This window comes from Garra rufa, chromosome 12 (assembly GCF_049309525.1).
Source record: "Garra rufa chromosome 12, GarRuf1.0, whole genome shotgun sequence".
Taxonomy (NCBI): Eukaryota; Metazoa; Chordata; class Actinopteri; order Cypriniformes; family Cyprinidae; genus Garra; species Garra rufa.
The window spans coordinates 19,965,665-19,983,197 of NC_133372.1; the positions used below are offsets into that span (position 1 = coordinate 19,965,665).

Genomic DNA, 17,533 nt, shown 5'->3' on the forward strand with positions numbered 1-17,533 from the left:
ATATATCAGACAAATGTCACGAATCCTTTCAGAAACAAAGCGTAGAGAGAGTGTAAATAAGAGACTGATTGTACAGTATAGCGAGCATTGTTGATTATAATAGAGCTTTGTGATATTGCGATCCAAAATGAGTAACAGCTTTTAATAATTTTTAAGGGAGTTTGTAAATGATATATTGATTTAACACAACAGTTAAATAAACAAGAAGTTATTATTAAGTCACTTACATTGTCTGACTATAACACTATTGCCTAATTTTGCTCTATTTCGTGGTCAAAAGTAGTCTACAAGTCACATCTGAGCCTCTGAGCGTTTATGAATGAACGTGCGTTTTTAAACGAATCTATATATATTAGTAAGGCATACAGTTTTTTTTTATTTCTTATTGTGTTATGTAATGAATGGAAAATATATAGGGTGATTAACCTATAATTTAATTTGTATAATTTCTCTATGATTTTTTTTCCCCGGAGGAAACAACCATCTAAGATTGATCAGTAAGACATCATAAAAGCAGCGTGTGCTTTATTGTCTGGATCTTGTCTGATTCAGCAATTATGGATAATTCAATAAATACCACCACCTAAAAAGTAATTAGTACTCTGAGTAGTTTTTATGAAGAGTAATTTGTACTTTTACTTAATTACTTTTTTTAACACCAGTACTTTTACTTGTAATTGAGTACAATTTCAGCAATGTAACAGTACTTGTAATTGAGTATAAATTTTCAGTACTCTTTCCACCACTGTCTGTATTTAATGGCACGTGTACAAAGCGCTTCATTTGATCCCTGGATTTAAACGTGCCTCTAATGTACGTGGCCAGGCTGGATTACAGTAAAGTGACACTACAAATAGAAGAGGTCATGGTAAACAACTCTCGTGCTTATGCTCTGTCAGTTTCTGTTTTGCTTTATTTCTCTCTGGTCATCTCTGTCGCTTCCTGTCTCTTTGTGAATTAATTCACATCCCAGGGGAAATGGCAGAATGGATTAGTCTGAGAAAGACCAAGAGTCGTGGGTGTGGCCATGTCTAATCTGGTTCCATGTCCATTATACAGGAAAGCAGGGAGGGACAGGGAGAGAAATGAACTGCGGATGGAAAGGCTGAGGCAGAATCTGAAAAAAAAAAAATAATACAGCGGGTCTCTTTTTTTTTAATGAGCATTCGGTGCAGAAGGCGGGAACACAAGCCTCTGCTAGTGACATCATCCATTTAGCTAGAGAGGATCCTGTTAAGGGTAGAGGGAGGCAACGGCGATCGGTTGCCAAGACTACCAGCCTTTGAAGCAGCTGCTGATTCGCTCCTGTTCTCCTGCTGTTGTATCCACCCTCCCTCCTTCTCTCTCTCTCTTTTTCGCTCACACTCTCACTCATTCTGTCCCTCCAATAGCCATTCAGGCGTGAGCTGTGTTCGCTGCGCACGAAGCTCTGGACCTTCCTGCTTCAGTCCTTCTTTGCAGTGCGGCACACACAAGGATGGGACGCACTACAACCCAGATTTCGAGAAAAAATACTTGCAGGTAAGGAGAGGAAGGAGAAAAGGTAAGAATTTAGCAATAGCACAAAAAAGGAGAGAAGAACAGCTTTCAATGAACAGCTCAGTGTTCGAAACCATGCAGCAGTCAGAATGCGCTTGTGTTCATGTGTGGAGGAGGAGGAGGGGGGTGTATTTTTATTTATTTATTTTTTAGTGGTCCAGTGCAGTGATGAAGAGCCCTCCTTTGCATGGATATTTGGTAGCCAGTGCTGGTGAGAGAAACCCTGTTGGATAACCTCCAGCTGCTGTCAGTCCATCAAGAAAGTCTTTTTAATATGACCCTGTGATGCTTTGAACGTTGAGAGCTAGAATACAGTCACATCAAAATATTAAGCATTTCAAGAGGGGGTTGGGGAATGGGGTCCACAATGATACAGTGTTCTATTCTGCAGGTGGAAACCTATATGCTGACGCATAAATTATGCATCGCTTTAGGTGTCAAGATCGTTCTTGTATTCTCCTTTCTAAAGATTCCCTCCCATATGTAAAGGCATGCAAATGCGATGGCTCATATGCAAAGCATTCGCTGTGCAAACACAAACACTCAAGCTGCATTCCTTCACAGAAGCTATTTGATCCATGATTTGGATTGTTTTTGGAGATGACAGCAGTGAAATCAGAGCTCAGTTGAATTGCTGAGATGCAAGCCTAGATCTTTCGTTCCTTTCTGATGATTTAAAGAATGCTCTGGATAAGCTATGAGATGATCAAAGGCTCTTTCTGTGCCGTGCCGTCTCTATCTGAGACGAAGGAGTAGGAAATCGGTGGCTCTCTGCAGAGCTGCACTGCCACTTTTACTGATTACTGATTTACTGACTGATTGCGAGTCTGCGAGTATTTGCGTGTCTGATTGAGGAAATGTTTGGCAAATGTTGATTATGCAGGAGTGGATGTTCTAATTAAACTGAAGCTGTCTGTAATCTAAAATTAGTCTTTATTTTCTTCCTCCCTCTCCACCAACTCTCTCAGCTGCTCTTGATAAAGGAGACTGTAGACGGCTTGGAAAAAAACCTGTGCTCACCAGCTCTCAGGTAATCTTTTATTTTGTTGCTTATTTTGGTAAAACTGGTAAATATTTCGGCCCGGGTTGATTAACCAGCCAATATTTGATCGTTTTTAGATTGTCTGCATTAACAAATAAACAGAAGTAATATTTTTTATTAATATTATATGTTACCCTGGGCCACAAAACCAGTTGAATTGAGATTTATACATCATCTGAATAAATAAGCTTTTCATTGATGTTTGTGGTTTGTAAGGATAGGACAATATTTGGCTGATATACAGCTATTTGGAAAATCTGGAATCTGAGGGTGGGAAAAAATCTAAGCATTGAGAAAATCGTCTTTAAAGTTGCCTAAATGAAGTTCTTAGCTGTGCATATTACTAATCAAAAATTAAGTTTTGATATATTTACTGTAGGATATTTACAAAATATCTTCATGGAACAGGATCTTTACTTAACATCCTAATGATTTTTGGCATTAAAGAAAACCCATACAATGTATTTTTGGCTATTGCCACAAATATACCCATGCCATTAAAAAACTCAATATCGGTTGACCACTGGAAGTACTGTAAAGTGATTTACCAGCATAGTCTCTGATTGTGTAAGGTTTTATTTTACTGAAAGACAAGCTGATTAAACTGAAATTAAATGGCTGTTAGTGTTAGATGAGAGCTGTCTCATTAAAGCAACGTTAAGGTTGATTCAGGAAATTTGTTGCAGAATTACTGATCCTGAAAACATATTGTGAATCATCTCAGCTACAGTATATTACAGTTGTCACTATCAGTCTTAAAACTGCTGTTGTCAGGGCTGAACCATAAGTATGGCATGGTAGCCCAAGTGTTTTGGTGCCAAAACATAGCCAGGGACTATTGGCTTCACAAGAGCAGCTAAAAAAAACAAAAACAAAACAAAACAAAATCATTATTGAACTTTCAAAAACAATATGTACAGTTGAAGTCAAAATTTTAATTGTTTTAGCAAAATAAGAGGGATCTTACAAAGTGCTACTAAATAAAATTATTTTTTATTTAGTACTGACCTGAATAAGATTAAGATTAAACATAATATAGTTTTATATTTATATATAGTCCACAAGAGAAAATAATAGTGGAATTTTGTAAAAAATGACCTTGTTCAAACGTTTACAAACACTTGATTCTTAATACTATGTTGTTACCTGAATGATCCACAGCTGTTTTTTTGTTGAGTGATACTTGTTTTTGAGTCATTTGTTTGTCATGAACCGTTAAACTGAAAATCATTCAGGTCCCATAAATTCTTTGGTTTTTCAGCATTTTTGTGCATTTGAACCCTTTCAGGTTCAAATGCTCACTGATGCTTCAACAGGAAACACATTGCTTTTTAAATTTGAAGATCAGGGTAAATTTTACTTATTTTGTCTTCTGGGAAACATTTAAGTATCTTCTGTATTTTCTGAAGGGCAGTACTAAATGAAAAAACAAACAAACATGATATTTAGGCAAAATAAGAAAAATGTATACATCTTCATTTTGTTCAAAAGTTTTTACCCCCGCTCTGAATGCATTGTGTCTCCTTCTGAAGCATCAGTGAGAGTTTGAACCTTCTGTAATAGTTGCATATGAGTGAAATGGATACAGAGACCTTGAGCGTAGGAAACAGCTGTCCTTTGTTTTTACCCTTTGTGCTTTTTAGCCTTTAATCCAAATGTCATGGTTTTGTGCTTTATGGTCTTATACGTCTGAGATTACTGTGTCAAATGGGTTGCTGATCTGATTAACAATGAGCAAAGCCATCATAGTCTTTCGTTCTGTCTCCGTCTCTCTCCCTTGTGCAACAGAAACCTACAAAATGCCTCTCTGGCACTTCATCTCCATGTGATAGCCCTACTCATCCTTCTATTAAGGTATCACAGGGTCCACGTGCCTCCCCTGCAAGATCTGTAGCTGCAGCATCAGGCACCATGAAGTCTGATGCTCTGGGGCCAACAGCTCACATGGCTCCTTCTGGAAAAACAAAAGCTAGTAACAACGCCTCACTCAGAAGTAAGAATGATAAGGTTAAGCCAACTCAAACGCCATCTAAAACCAAGACTACATCAACTGTTAAACCAGTGTTAAATGGCACTGGTGGTGGAGCTCCACGGGAGAATTCCACCACTTCAGGTGCCCGTGGTTCTCCCACAGGGAAGACGGTGCTGGACAGGAAGCCAAACCCAGGAGCAAGGCCAAAGTCTTCCCCTGCTGGGTCTGATCTCTCGGCAGGCCAGACTAAAGGAGGAAAAATGCAGAAAAACACTATGTCAGGGAAGGATCTGCCTCAGGAATCAGCCAGCAATGCTCAGAATACTCCATCTAACTCTGGCAGCACCTCACCAGACAACAGCACTGGGAGTCCACGCAAGAATGGCCACAGTACACCAACAGGTAAGTTTACCTGGAATCGTAATTACCTTTGCACCACACATCTCATGAGTAAATTCTACTACATCTCAATCTGTGAAGAGTGGAGGTATCCAGCAAAGTCAGAGCCAGTTGAACAGTTTGAGCAGACATTCCGATCTTAAAACAGTTTTTCTGCAAGTCAACGTTAATTAAAAGCAAGATATGTGCTTCTGAGTTTCAATAAAAGTTAGAAAATTAGATCAGGAAAGTAAGGATAAGAGAGAAGGAATGTACTGTAGTTAGGAGGGAGAGAATCTTGAATCTATAAATCCAGAGGTAAAAATATAGATATATCTACCCTTTTCCCTTCTCATTAGCTGGTGCTTCCCTGGTACTGACATCTCTGTGACTCAGAGAGTCTTTGCTCAGCAGTGTAGGTTTTAGCAGGGTATGCCAGAGTTAGCTCATCATTAAGCTGCTTAGCACTACTAAAATTGTACTTGCCTGTTACCTTGCTCAGAGTTCTTACGGAATGTAGGTTCTGCAGGACATATGCCAGTTTACAATAAGGTACAACAAATATCACAACTTATTTCTTTTTCATTTGTGTGTAGATTGTTGAAAACAAGATTTTAATGGATAATGCTCTGTTTATTTAGATTATTGAGCTATACATTAAGCAAAAATGTTTCAAATGATTAGTTGTGTGTTTTGTTATAAAAACTCAATAATCATTTTACATTCTAGGTCTCAGGTCAAAACTTCAAGCCAAGGCAACAACAAAATCTCCTCTGACCAAACCTGCTCAAAAACCAGACACTGACAAGACTAGCAGGTGAGATGCTCTGTTATCCTCACACTTGTACCACTGTTTTTCTATTTCCACTTTCTTCCAGCTGATAATCTTTGGTCCTTCATTGTGTTGCTACAGCCCCACTAATAAATCAAGCAAGACTAAACCTACCACAACCAGTCGTGCGGTACCTGGAATTTCTGCATCCCGCACAGATCCAAAGAGCAAAAGCACTGTGTCAGCCCTTTCAGAGAACCATGGTAAGAAATCCACAGGCTTCAGAATGAATCTAATAATAGTTTATTACCAGTAACAAGATCAAGCCTTGTCTGTTTCCTCTTTCAAACAGCTTCATCCAGACCTGGTTCAGCCCTTAGCTCTAAAAAGCCTGCCTCCCCAAGAAAAGAGGTAGAGAAAGATATCTCTAAACCTGCAACTACAAAGAAGACCACAAAAGCCATCTCTGAGTCAAGGCCCAGTGTCAAAGCTTCCACGTCTTCCTCCAGGCAGTCACCTGCTGCCTCAAACAAAACAGGACCTAAACAGAAAGCTCCAGAAACACTTCCAACAAAATCTTCTCTAAAATCCTCAGGGGCAGTCAAAAACTCAACTCCTGCTAGTTCTAAAAAGCCAGGCACTGCTGTTAAAGATTCAGTATCCAGCCCTAAGCATTCAGACTTAAAAAAGGTCAATTCAACTACCGAAGGTAAGACGAGAAGCAAGGAACAGGTTACATCTTCTCTGGAGAGTTCCAAAGTTCCTTCTTCCCTGGAACAGCATTCACTAGTCAGCCCAGCTGTACTAGACCAGCCAGAAGCTGTCAACATCAAGGATACATCAGCAACTTCCGCCAAGGTTCAAGATATGGAGAAAACCAGTAATTTAGCCAGTAAATTAAGTAGCACGGAAGTGAAGACTAAGTCGGTAACTCCGGACATAAATACAATCACTTCTGGACAGAGTGAGGTTAGCGGAAGTAAATTGGCCACAGGACATGTCGTTCCACCCCGTGTCACGGGACCAGATCAAGGCCTCAATTCCATAAACTCCTCAAGGGACTCAGACTTCCCTACTGATACACCTTGCAATCTAGGGAGCATTGAAATGCCTCTAGAGGACTCATGGAATGGGCTTCAACCCCAAGTTAGCCCAGAGTCAGAGACTGGCAGTGCCACAACTTCTTCAGATGACATAAAGCCACGGTCTGAGGATTACGATGCTGGCGGCTCACAAGATGACGACTGTTGTTCCCATGAGCGTGGCGTTTCAAAGTGCGGGACCATGCGTTGCCCTGACTTCCTGGGTCGCAGCAGCAGTGACACCAGCACACCCGAGGAGCTCAAGATGTACGAGAGTGGGGCTGGACTACGTGTAGAGGTACGGCTCAGAGGACGAGAGGCAGAGACTACAAGCGAAGAAGAGGCAGGGCGTCAAAGACCACGTTCTTGGATTAGAAAGGATGAGGTGCCAGTGGAGGAGGAACCTTGTGAAATGGACACTACATTAAAAAACCTGAAGGGTGTACAGGACCACCAACTCTTCTCCTCTGAAGAAGAAGAGGAAGAGGAAGAAGAGGAGGAGACTGAAGATGAAAGATCGGAAGTTGAGGTGTTACCAAGAGGAATAGCTCCACCAATTGCAGAGCCACCTCCACAGTTTCAAGGCATTGTCAACCTCGCATTTGAAGATCCTGCGGAGCAAGAGAATGAGCAACCAGAGTACCAGTCAGCTTCCAACTTCCGTCGGTCTGTTTTACTCTCGGTGGATGAGTGTGAGGAACTCGGATGTGAAGAAGGAGGTGCTCAGACACCAACACACGAGTCAAACGATACCTTTACACATGGTGATGTCTTTGAAGGTGAACCTCACAATTCTCACAATTCAGACTACCGCTCCCAGCAATCCACAAGCACAGTTAGTAGCAACCACATCTCCAAACACCAGGAAAATGGACAGGAGCCCAAACCCACAGTGTTCCTGACAGAGGTCCGGCGATCTCCACAGGAGTATTGTGTGAATAATCAATCAGATGCCCCTGTGAAAGACAAAGACAACAGTGACATTCCTGCTCAGGAGCGCCCTAGTCACCTGGACCTCCGGCTGACGGAACAATATGGCAGTCTCCAGCCCAAACATATAGACAGCAGAAAAGCTGACTTGCGGCTAGACTTACCTGAGCCGCAGTTGACTGCAAGCTCACCTGCACACTCTCCAGCAGGTAATGTATAACATTAGAGCCCATCCCCCTTGACCGCAGCCTCAGAAACATCCACTCACAGTCTCCCATCCTGACCCATTCAGCTTAAATATACAGACAATTCCTTTGACCTCCAGTCATCTTTATTGGGGTAAATCTTGATAGCTCATTGGTTTAGATAGTAGCACAGTACTGCCTCCTTTTGCCCCTCCTTTAATTCTGCTTTTTAAATTTCTATCCTTTGCAATCTAATATTTCAATAAGCTATACACAACTAAACTGCCTTCTCTGAGGCGCTATGCCCTAATAACTAATACGTTTACAAGCTTAATTTTTACAGTAAAATATCTATCTGCGTGTGGTGAAGTTTGTTGAGTCAGACCATCTGTTATGTGGCATGGCTGGGTAGTCACAGTTGTAACAGTGCACTTAAGTCCTCAGTTGTTTTTGTTTGTTTGTCATTATTAAATAGCGAGCTATAGGCCAAGTCATTTATATGTTGACTTTTCCATAAGAGATCTTTATGCAAAAGACAAGCACCATGTGACTTGGCCATCAAACATATACAAAATATATATGCACAAATATACAGTGAGCTAAGCTTCCTTTTAATACTGCACATAACACATCACACCTTCTGCAGAGACCTTGATGCTTTGAATGTGTTAAACCTAGATGTTTTTTTATACTCAATATCAGTGTTGAGTGCGTTGCTGTCTTATCTTTTCAAGACTCTGTCTGTTAAGTCATCCAAACCAGGAAATCTTGCATGCTGATAGTAGGTTTTGTTATTGAGTTTCAGTTCATTTATAAAATTCCATCTATGTTTGTAACCATTTTTCTGTTTTTGATTTGTTTTATTTTTCATTCACAACTGATCACACCATCTGTAGTTCTGTAGTAGGAAACATTTTCTCAACTCTAGATTTTTATGTTGTAGATTTCATTTAATTCAGTGTATTTCTGTAGAGTTCTGTAGGTTGTGTTTCTAGAAAAACAATCGCAAGGTCCTCCTCATGTCTCTCTTTTTTCACACTCGGATCACGATTCTAATCACTGTTTTGTGGAGTTTTATCTTTACAAGAAGCATATCTTGCCAAGTAAAGCAATAAGCCAGCATGTCCCTCATATTTTCAGTGTACCTTTAAGTTAAGAAGTATAAACTAAAAAGCTTAAGTGCTTGCTTGCATTTCGATGTGTATATTTATGAACAACAAATGCTCAGAACTAGAGAATTCATATCTTTTGTATGGGAATAAAAAAACCTGGAGATATAGTGGCTGGCAAAACATGCTTTTACTGTTACAGCACTTGTGAACAAAAGAGACACATTCAGTGTAGGCTTTCCTCTGTGCATCACCTTTATGGCAGCTGTCCATCCTTATCCTAAATTCAGAAGTTGCTCCATGGATAACATGGAAAGGCCATGGAAAGTTGAGAGTTGTTCCATGGAAAACTTTGGATTTGCACATCTGCTTAATTGTAATGCACGTGTCATTAAATCAAGTCTTGATTAATGACAAATGAAAACTGCCTAAGACAGTATTTTTTTTCATCTATTTAGTCTTTAAAAGGATTGATATTTCAAACTGCATCACGGAGGACACAGTTGCACTAGGGGTGATTTTGTACATCATGTGGAGCTAGAATCAACGCATGTCTTCAAGAAAATTCCAATTTTTTTTTTAAAGCCCACGTCAGGATAAAACACTTGGTCATTGTGCAGTATTGTCAATTATTTTTAGGGGACATTGATGGTTGTGACACATTGGATCAAACCTGCACACATGACCGGCGGCCGTCTAAAGCCCTGTCCCCCATTTACGAGATGGACCTGGGAGAAGCCCTCGAACAAAGCATGGACGCTGACAGGAGCAATGATCCCCAACAGGAGGAGTCCCATCAAGAGGTTAAAGAAGTAGAGACAGAGGAAGTGGACAATGAAGACAGTAAGTTTGCGGAGAAAGACTGGAGTTTGCTTCGACAGCTACTGTCTGACCAAGAATCCAGTCTGGGCGTCATAAACTCAGTCCCAGAGGATTTAAACCTTGCACAGTACCTGATCAAGCAGACGTTGTCTTTGTCTCGAGACTGCTTGAATGAACAAGACTACTTGTATCACGAAAAGGACACATTTAAGCGCTGGGCCGAGCTTATTTCTCCACTGGAGGACTCCACCACCAGCATCACTGTGACCAGCTTCTCTCCTGAGGACGCTGCATCTCCACAGGGCGAGTGGACCATCGTGGAGCTGGAGACACATCACTGATGGCCTCCTGGACTGGAATATATCTAATGTTTTGATAGGACTCTTTGGATTACTCCATCCTTTCTATGCTTATTTATTTTGGGGAGAGAGTGATCAGTTGCAGTTGTCATTTTGTTCTCATCGTACAGGTACTATTTGAAGGACTGGAATAATGACCTCTGTGCAGTTGTTTTGCATGTGGGCAGTTTTCTAAGTTATATTGTTTACTTGATGGGTGTTGCTTGAATCTTTGTAGAATACCAAAAATGCATTTTCTTGTTGCTCTTTTTTTGTCTCTGAATGATGACGCTTCTAAAACATTTTGAACAGAGTGTAGAGAGCAAGTCGTTTGGGTTTACATTCATTGTTGTATTTAAGACAATAAAAGCTGTGTTGTTTGAATTTTGCTGTCTTTTTCTTTGAAAGGTGATCGTAATTATTTAATACTGCACAGATCTTTTATTTGCAAATGTCAAATGACAAAACACATGTAAGACATTTAGTCCAAAAATTACAACACAGGGAATTTTCAGACATGTTATGGTTAACATTTATTTGGTTTTAAAGCATAATTTTGACTCATGCCTTTTTTTTAATAACTTGCTAAATAAATAAAACATAAAAGTTGTGGCATTTAAAAGTTTCTGCAACTTTTTGAACTGGATGGTGTTTTTTTTGTTCAAAAATGTACACCCCCCTTTCAGAATCTGCTAAATGTTAAATTGTTTTATCAAAATAAAAGGGACCATACGTAAAACATGATTTTGAGATCTATCTTTTCACACTGAGGACAACTGAGGGTCTCATATGCAACTATTAGTGAAGGTTCAAACAATGCTCCAGAGTCCAGAAGGAAAAACCATACATTAAGAGGCTGGGGGTGAAAACCTTTGAACAGAAAGGAGATATGTACATTTTTCTTATTTTAGTACTGACTTTCAGAGCCTGCAGCATGTTTCCCAGAAGACAAAATAAGTTACATTTACCCTGATCTTCAAATTCAAAAAGTTTACACCCCCTCCCCCCTCTTAATGCATCATGTTTCCTTCTGAAGCATCAGTGAGCGTTTGAACCTTCTGTAATAGTTGCATATGAGTTCCTCAGTTGTCCTCAGTATGAAAAGATGAACCTCAAAATCATACAGTCATTGTAAAAAGAGTTCAAATACACAGCAGGAACAGCAGGCAGTTTAACTGTTCAGGACAAACAAGGGCCTCATGCACAACTATCATTAAAATAATAAATAAAACAGCTGTGGATCATTCAGGTAAGACCACAGTATTAAGAATCAAAGGAACGTAAACTTTTGAACAGGGTCATTTTTATAAATTCAACTATTATTTTCTATTGTGGACTAAACGTAAACATTTTTTGTGAATTATCTTATTTAGGTCATTATTAAATAATAACGTGCATTTTGTATGATCCCTCTTATTTTGGTAAAATAATTAACATTTTGCAGATTCTGACTAGGGGGATGTAATCTTTTGACCTAAGCTGTATTTTTTCAGAAGCTACAGAAGATACCTACATTTCCATGAAGACAAAATAAGTACAATTTACGCTGATCTTCATGTTCAAAAGTTTACACCCCCTGAAGCTACCTTCTTGAGCATCAGTAAATGTTTTCCCCCTTTGTAATAGTTAACTTGTGTATGAGTAAATCAGCTGTCCTCAGTTTAAAAATATGGATCTTAAAATAATACAATCACTGTTGTAAAGGGTGAAATATGCAGAATATGCTGGAAGCAAAACAACATGCAGGATCTGGAGGATTTTTCTGAAGAAAAGTGGGTAGTTTAACTGCTTAGAAGTTACAAACAATGGACTCATTAACAACACATGAAACATTACAAAACCAAAAAGTTCACTTAAAGACATAAAATATTGAAAATTATTTGTGTGTTGTAAGTTTAAACACATTGTGTTGTCTATACTTGTGACTTTTTTTAATTCAATAAAGACAATAATGCAAAAAAATAAAACACCAATTCCAATGGGTGAACATAGTTTTTCTTGCAACAGTATTTTGTTAAAAAATGTATCATGAAGATGTAAAGTTGTTCTTGTGAATTATGCAGTCATTTTAGGTAGCAAATTTGTAAAATTGTATATAATTTTAGACAGAAAAGGTAGTAGTATTTTTTCCACATTAAAATTATGGAAAAAATTATGGTTACGCTTGAAACAGCATTTATGGACTGACCCCATTCGCTTCCATTCTAGATGCCACGGTATAACCTAGATTTGTATTTTAAGGATAAATAGACAAATACACCCTGCAGAATCTGCAAAATGGTAATTATTTTACCAAAATAAGAGGGATCATACAAAATGATGTTGTTTTATTTTTTACCTGAGTATGATATTTCACATACAAGACATTTACACATACAAGAGAAAACAATTCATAAAAATTACCCTGTTCTAAAGTTTAAACCATTTATTTTATGGTTGAAGGCCTTTGTGTTGTGTGTGTATCTTCTAAACAGTTTAATAAGGACACTCTAGACTTTAAGGACAAAAGAAAGGTTGCCTGTGCCATAAATTAGTCTGTTCTCCAGTGCTCAGATTAGCTAAAGCTGACAGGAAGCACAGAGGGAAAAATCATTCATCTGTGCCCTTGCAAAGTAAAAGTAAAGTGTCTTGAGAAGAATAATAAGCACACACTATACAGAGCAGAGTTAAGCAGGCCAGCAAAACGTCCTCAAAACCCTGCTTCTCCAGGCAATCGGCCGCACCAAACGAAACTCGCATATTTTGCTCATTATTGCTGCTGAAAATGGTCAATTGTTGTCATATTTTGGGCTGTACTAATCGGTCGGACCGGGAAGAAACATTTGGAGTACTATATACCGCCAAAAGTTATATAAAAATCAAGGAGAAGACTGCAAAAACTGAGGAACATGCGTTTGTGCTGGGCCAAACTCAACCAGAATTTCCAAGGCAAGAATCTTGACAACTTTCGTGTTTGTTCTTATCATTTCCGGTCAGGTAGGTAACACTTTAGCCTGATATATCTTAATTAACAATGCTCGTACGTATCTTTACCACCTATTAACTTTAACTTTGTCAAAATATTGTGCCCTTTTCTGCTTACTAGATCCTTGTCTGTATTATTTAACAGCTCCCACAAGTTTTTCCCACGGTGTACTCAGCATCCGAAATGTGACCTAAGTGCAAACCCTCTATAAAACACTAGAAAAAATTCCATATCAACAGTTATGATTCGGTATCTTTTTCTACATAATCTTTGAAACGATCGTTGGGAAACAGTGCAGTTCTTAATTTGTTACAGAAAGGAGGTGCCAGTGTTCCAAACCACGTCAACTGAAATCTGGGCCCAGTGACAATAAACAAAACATCGAACAGGATCTGCCACTCTGCAGCTAATTACTCACAACATAATCAGGTCAGCTTGACAAGGAGAGACTTTCTGGAAATGTGCTTTTGCCTGGATGTGCACGAGCTTCCAAGCTAAACACCGTTTGAGAAACTGGACCAGAATCAGTGGCAGATTCTAGCGTGCACAGACATTAACGATGTGCAAAGGAGGTCTACAATACTTGCAGACCGCTATGGCATTCTTATTAATTTCAGTCAGTGGCACTTTCTCGACTAACTCAGGCCTCACCCTCAATATGTTGTTTAATGTGGTGTTCTTATTTATCTTTGTCTCCACCTAGTGGAGTTATTTAATCCTCACAGTGAAAGAGACGACCACAAGAATGGCAGACTGTTGCAAACAATTACGGAAAAAATGCTCTGACTATACTCTGGTTATGGCGAAAAAAGTCCATGTGCTTAACCAAAATGTAAGTTAATATGCTAAGATATTTATAGAAGACTTTCCCATGTCATTTTGCTAGCTACTTTTTCAGTAGAGTACCTTTATCCACAATGTTAAAAATGTTCTTGATGAGAAAAGCAGATTATCGGTGGAATCGTTTAGTCACAGTGGATTTTAGAATATCATAGACTTACTACTGACTTAATATAATTAGAAACAGAAATATCATCCATGAACTTTTTTATCCATTATTTTCTTTTGAAAAAGTTTACACTTTGAATGTAATGACACCTCTGTGATATGACAAGGAGAACGACCTCATTAATAAACGCAACCAGGAGTAACTGAGAAGTCTGTTACCAACTGTTAGTACAAGTTACATAATCTCCGGCTCATCTGTTCTTGTGTAAAACTAAGTAATCCTCTTCAGGGCTGCGACACCCGCTGCCGTTTCGGCTAAACTCATTTGTCTTTTTAATTGCATGTGAAGTTTGTGGAGTCCACATTGTTTTGCTGTCAGGAGGAATTTGGGTCTGAAGCAGATGGACTGAAGGTCAGGCCTGCGGCAGCTGCAGTCCAGAGCTGCAGAAGTATAAAGTGGACATCCTTATTTATTCCTCATTTCCTGTGGGAGAAATAGCCACACAAAATCTTTCATAAAGTTGCCAAGTGCCAAAATAATAAACCAGCACAGCACATAAATCCTTCAAGATCTCGCAGAAAACTACGTTTAAACTATGCTCACAATGATGAGAAATATAAGTGTGTGGGATGCAATGGAGTGACTGTCATATTGGACACATGACAGTTTAGATTCGTCAGTGTCTGTTCAAAACTCAAAGATTATATATTTGTTTTGATTTTTTTTTCTATGGGTTTAAATAATCTCAAAATATTTTGCCTTTTTATGTTTTTAACTACAGCTTCAAATAATAAGATGATCAAAGTAAATAAAAGCAGCTTTTTATAAGGAAGCACAAGCCTGAAGCCCTGAGTCAAAATTAGTCTCTTTTTTTTTCCTTTTAATCAGTAGATCTCATTTGTGATGGTATAATACTCCTAGTGTTCAACTGAAGAGTCAAAGTGTGGGTTCAGTGGGTGTAACGAAATGAATAGAATCTCATTTTTCACAACATTTTTGTTGGGTTAGCTTATGAACAACAATATTAATATCATCATACAGTATATTATTTTATTTGAAGGAAAAGAAGAAAAAAAATGGTGATGTGAGGACCTTTCCTTATGGAGTCTGTGTGGTATTTTAAAGGTAAATCTGCGTCTATGTGTGTTTCAGTCACACAGTTGTAAGCCACTTATACACAAATATTATTCATATAAGAAAGAAAAAATATTCAAAATCTTTCATTTGTATTACAAAAAATATTTATATATTTATTTATTTGTATAGAAATAAACCTGTTTAGGATAAAAAAATTATGTTATTAATTAGATAACTTTATATATGTATATATATATATATATATATATATATATATATATATAAAGTGTGTGTGTTTGTGTTTGTATTAAAATCCATATGCAGTTTATTTGTATTTATCAGTTTATTTATTATTATTTATATATAGTTTGTCATTTTATATTAGTTTTAGCAATTTTAATACTTCAACTTGATTTAAGTTCTAATTAATTATATAAATTTCATTTATTATATAATGTTTAATAATTTAAAGATTTTCATCTAATATTTATATTTTAAGTATATATATATATAAAAACTAATAAATAAATATATTTATGTTTTATTTTAGTTTTAGCAATTGTGTTATTTGCATTTATCAGTTTACTCATTAATATATAGTTTATGTAATTAATTTGTATATTAGTATTAACAGTTTTTGTACTTCAGCTTGATCCCAGTTTAATATTTAATGTAATATTTTGTTTATTATATTAAAGTTTTTCATATATATATATATATATATATATATTTGTGTGTGTGTGTGTGTGTGTGTGTGTGTATATATATATATATATATATATATATATATATATATAAAATTTATTTATTAAATTAAAATTTTATTTAATTTAAATTCCAACACAATGTGGTCAATTATTTTTGAATTATTTTGGACAATTAAAATATAATATGTATTATAAATGTATTAGTTTTATTGGTTGTATCTGTTTTAGTTTTAGTAATTTAGTAATTTGTTTTATTCATTAATATATAGTTTGTGTAACTAATTTTTATATTGGTATGCACAATCTTTGTACTTCAACTTGAATTCACTTCTGTCTAATTAATTTATTTAAGATTTTATTTAAATTGTTTAATATTTTAAGGTTTATTTGTAATTTATTTTTTATTTTTTTAATCCATATATTAAATTAAATTCAGTGTTTTTGATTAAACATTATACACACACACACACACACACACACACACACACACACATACAGTTCATATATTACTTTTAGTCATTATGTTATTTGCATTTATCAGTTTTATTCATTAATATTTATATGTAGTTTATGTAACTAATTTTTAGATTAGTTAATACTTCATCTTTATTTTAGTTTTGTCTAATTAATTATTATTTTATATGTTTAATATTTAAAAGTTTTTCCATCTAATATTTATATTTTATTTTATTTCAGCATTATACCAAATTATTTGAAAAATATTTTCCGTTAAATAACAATAACAAAAACTGCCCATCACACCTAGTAAACATAACCTTCATGTTTGCATTACCAAAAGTATAGCAGAGCTCCATAATCTCATCCCTGAATCATACTTAAACTGTATTATTCAGCAGTCACCTACATACTTAAGCCAATAAGGACTTATGCTGTCCCAGATATTGAAACTCTTGTGCCAGCATGTGAGAAGGACACCCATCCTTTGTCTCCTGAATGTGTTCAGTGTTCCTGACTCATCATCACAAGACTCCCTCAATACAACCGACTAAACTGTCCTCAATATAAGATCGAACAGGAAAGGAAGTGCTCCTCACAGAGCTGGGGCCTCTTCAATAAATAGCCTATAATTAAGACTATTTAGTTTTGGTCATATTGACATGAAGAGCTGCTGTGCTCTGTACTGTGGAGCCCACAGGCAAATGAGAGAGAGAGTCTTAAAGACCTTTTGTATGTTCAGAACTCCATAAGCCATATGAGAGATACACCTGGGCTGTGGATTTCAAATTCCCATTCAATTCTGATGATCTTTTTGCACCTGATTTTGCTTCTAACACATCCAGACTTTAATCAATAAATCAAGAGGATGAAATGTTTTAATGATGGAGACTGAGAATTGCAGTGTGGCACAAGTGATTTTCTCACATCAGTCATGGCCTCCTGTGTTGTTGTGTAAAAACAGGAACATTTTGGTATCGACCCGAACTGTTTTTATTGTTGAGTTACCCAGAATGCCCAGCTGTGTTGTCCATTAGTGCGTGGTGAAGTGTAAAAGGCCATGTTGCTGAAGGCTGTGAATCAGGCTGGTCTCATGACTGCCACAACTCTCTATTCAGTCTTTGTTTGTTTGCCAGCAGGCTAAATTTGCTCTCGATAACAAGTATAAAAGAAGGCCATCCTTTTCTTTTCTAGCTAAGAGACTATTTAC

At 37.2% G+C, this 17,533-nt stretch overlaps 1 protein-coding gene across 1 annotated transcript in view; it reads left to right on the plus strand.

Moving 5' to 3' along the window:
* Nucleotides 1-10,553, plus strand: part of btbd8 (BTB domain containing 8) — a 45,060-nt gene extending 34,507 nt beyond the window's left edge. The window contains exons 13-19 of the mRNA XM_073851450.1: nucleotides 1,392-1,521; nucleotides 2,508-2,569; nucleotides 4,370-4,955; nucleotides 5,661-5,748; nucleotides 5,845-5,966; nucleotides 6,056-7,924; nucleotides 9,649-10,553. Coding sequence (XP_073707551.1) covers nucleotides 1,392-1,521; nucleotides 2,508-2,569; nucleotides 4,370-4,955; nucleotides 5,661-5,748; nucleotides 5,845-5,966; nucleotides 6,056-7,924; nucleotides 9,649-10,172 — 3,381 coding nt within the window. The 3' untranslated portion in view covers nucleotides 10,173-10,553. The remainder of the gene's footprint in view (nucleotides 1-1,391; nucleotides 1,522-2,507; nucleotides 2,570-4,369; nucleotides 4,956-5,660; nucleotides 5,749-5,844; nucleotides 5,967-6,055; nucleotides 7,925-9,648) is intronic.
* Nucleotides 10,554-17,533: the final 6,980 nt, after the last annotated feature.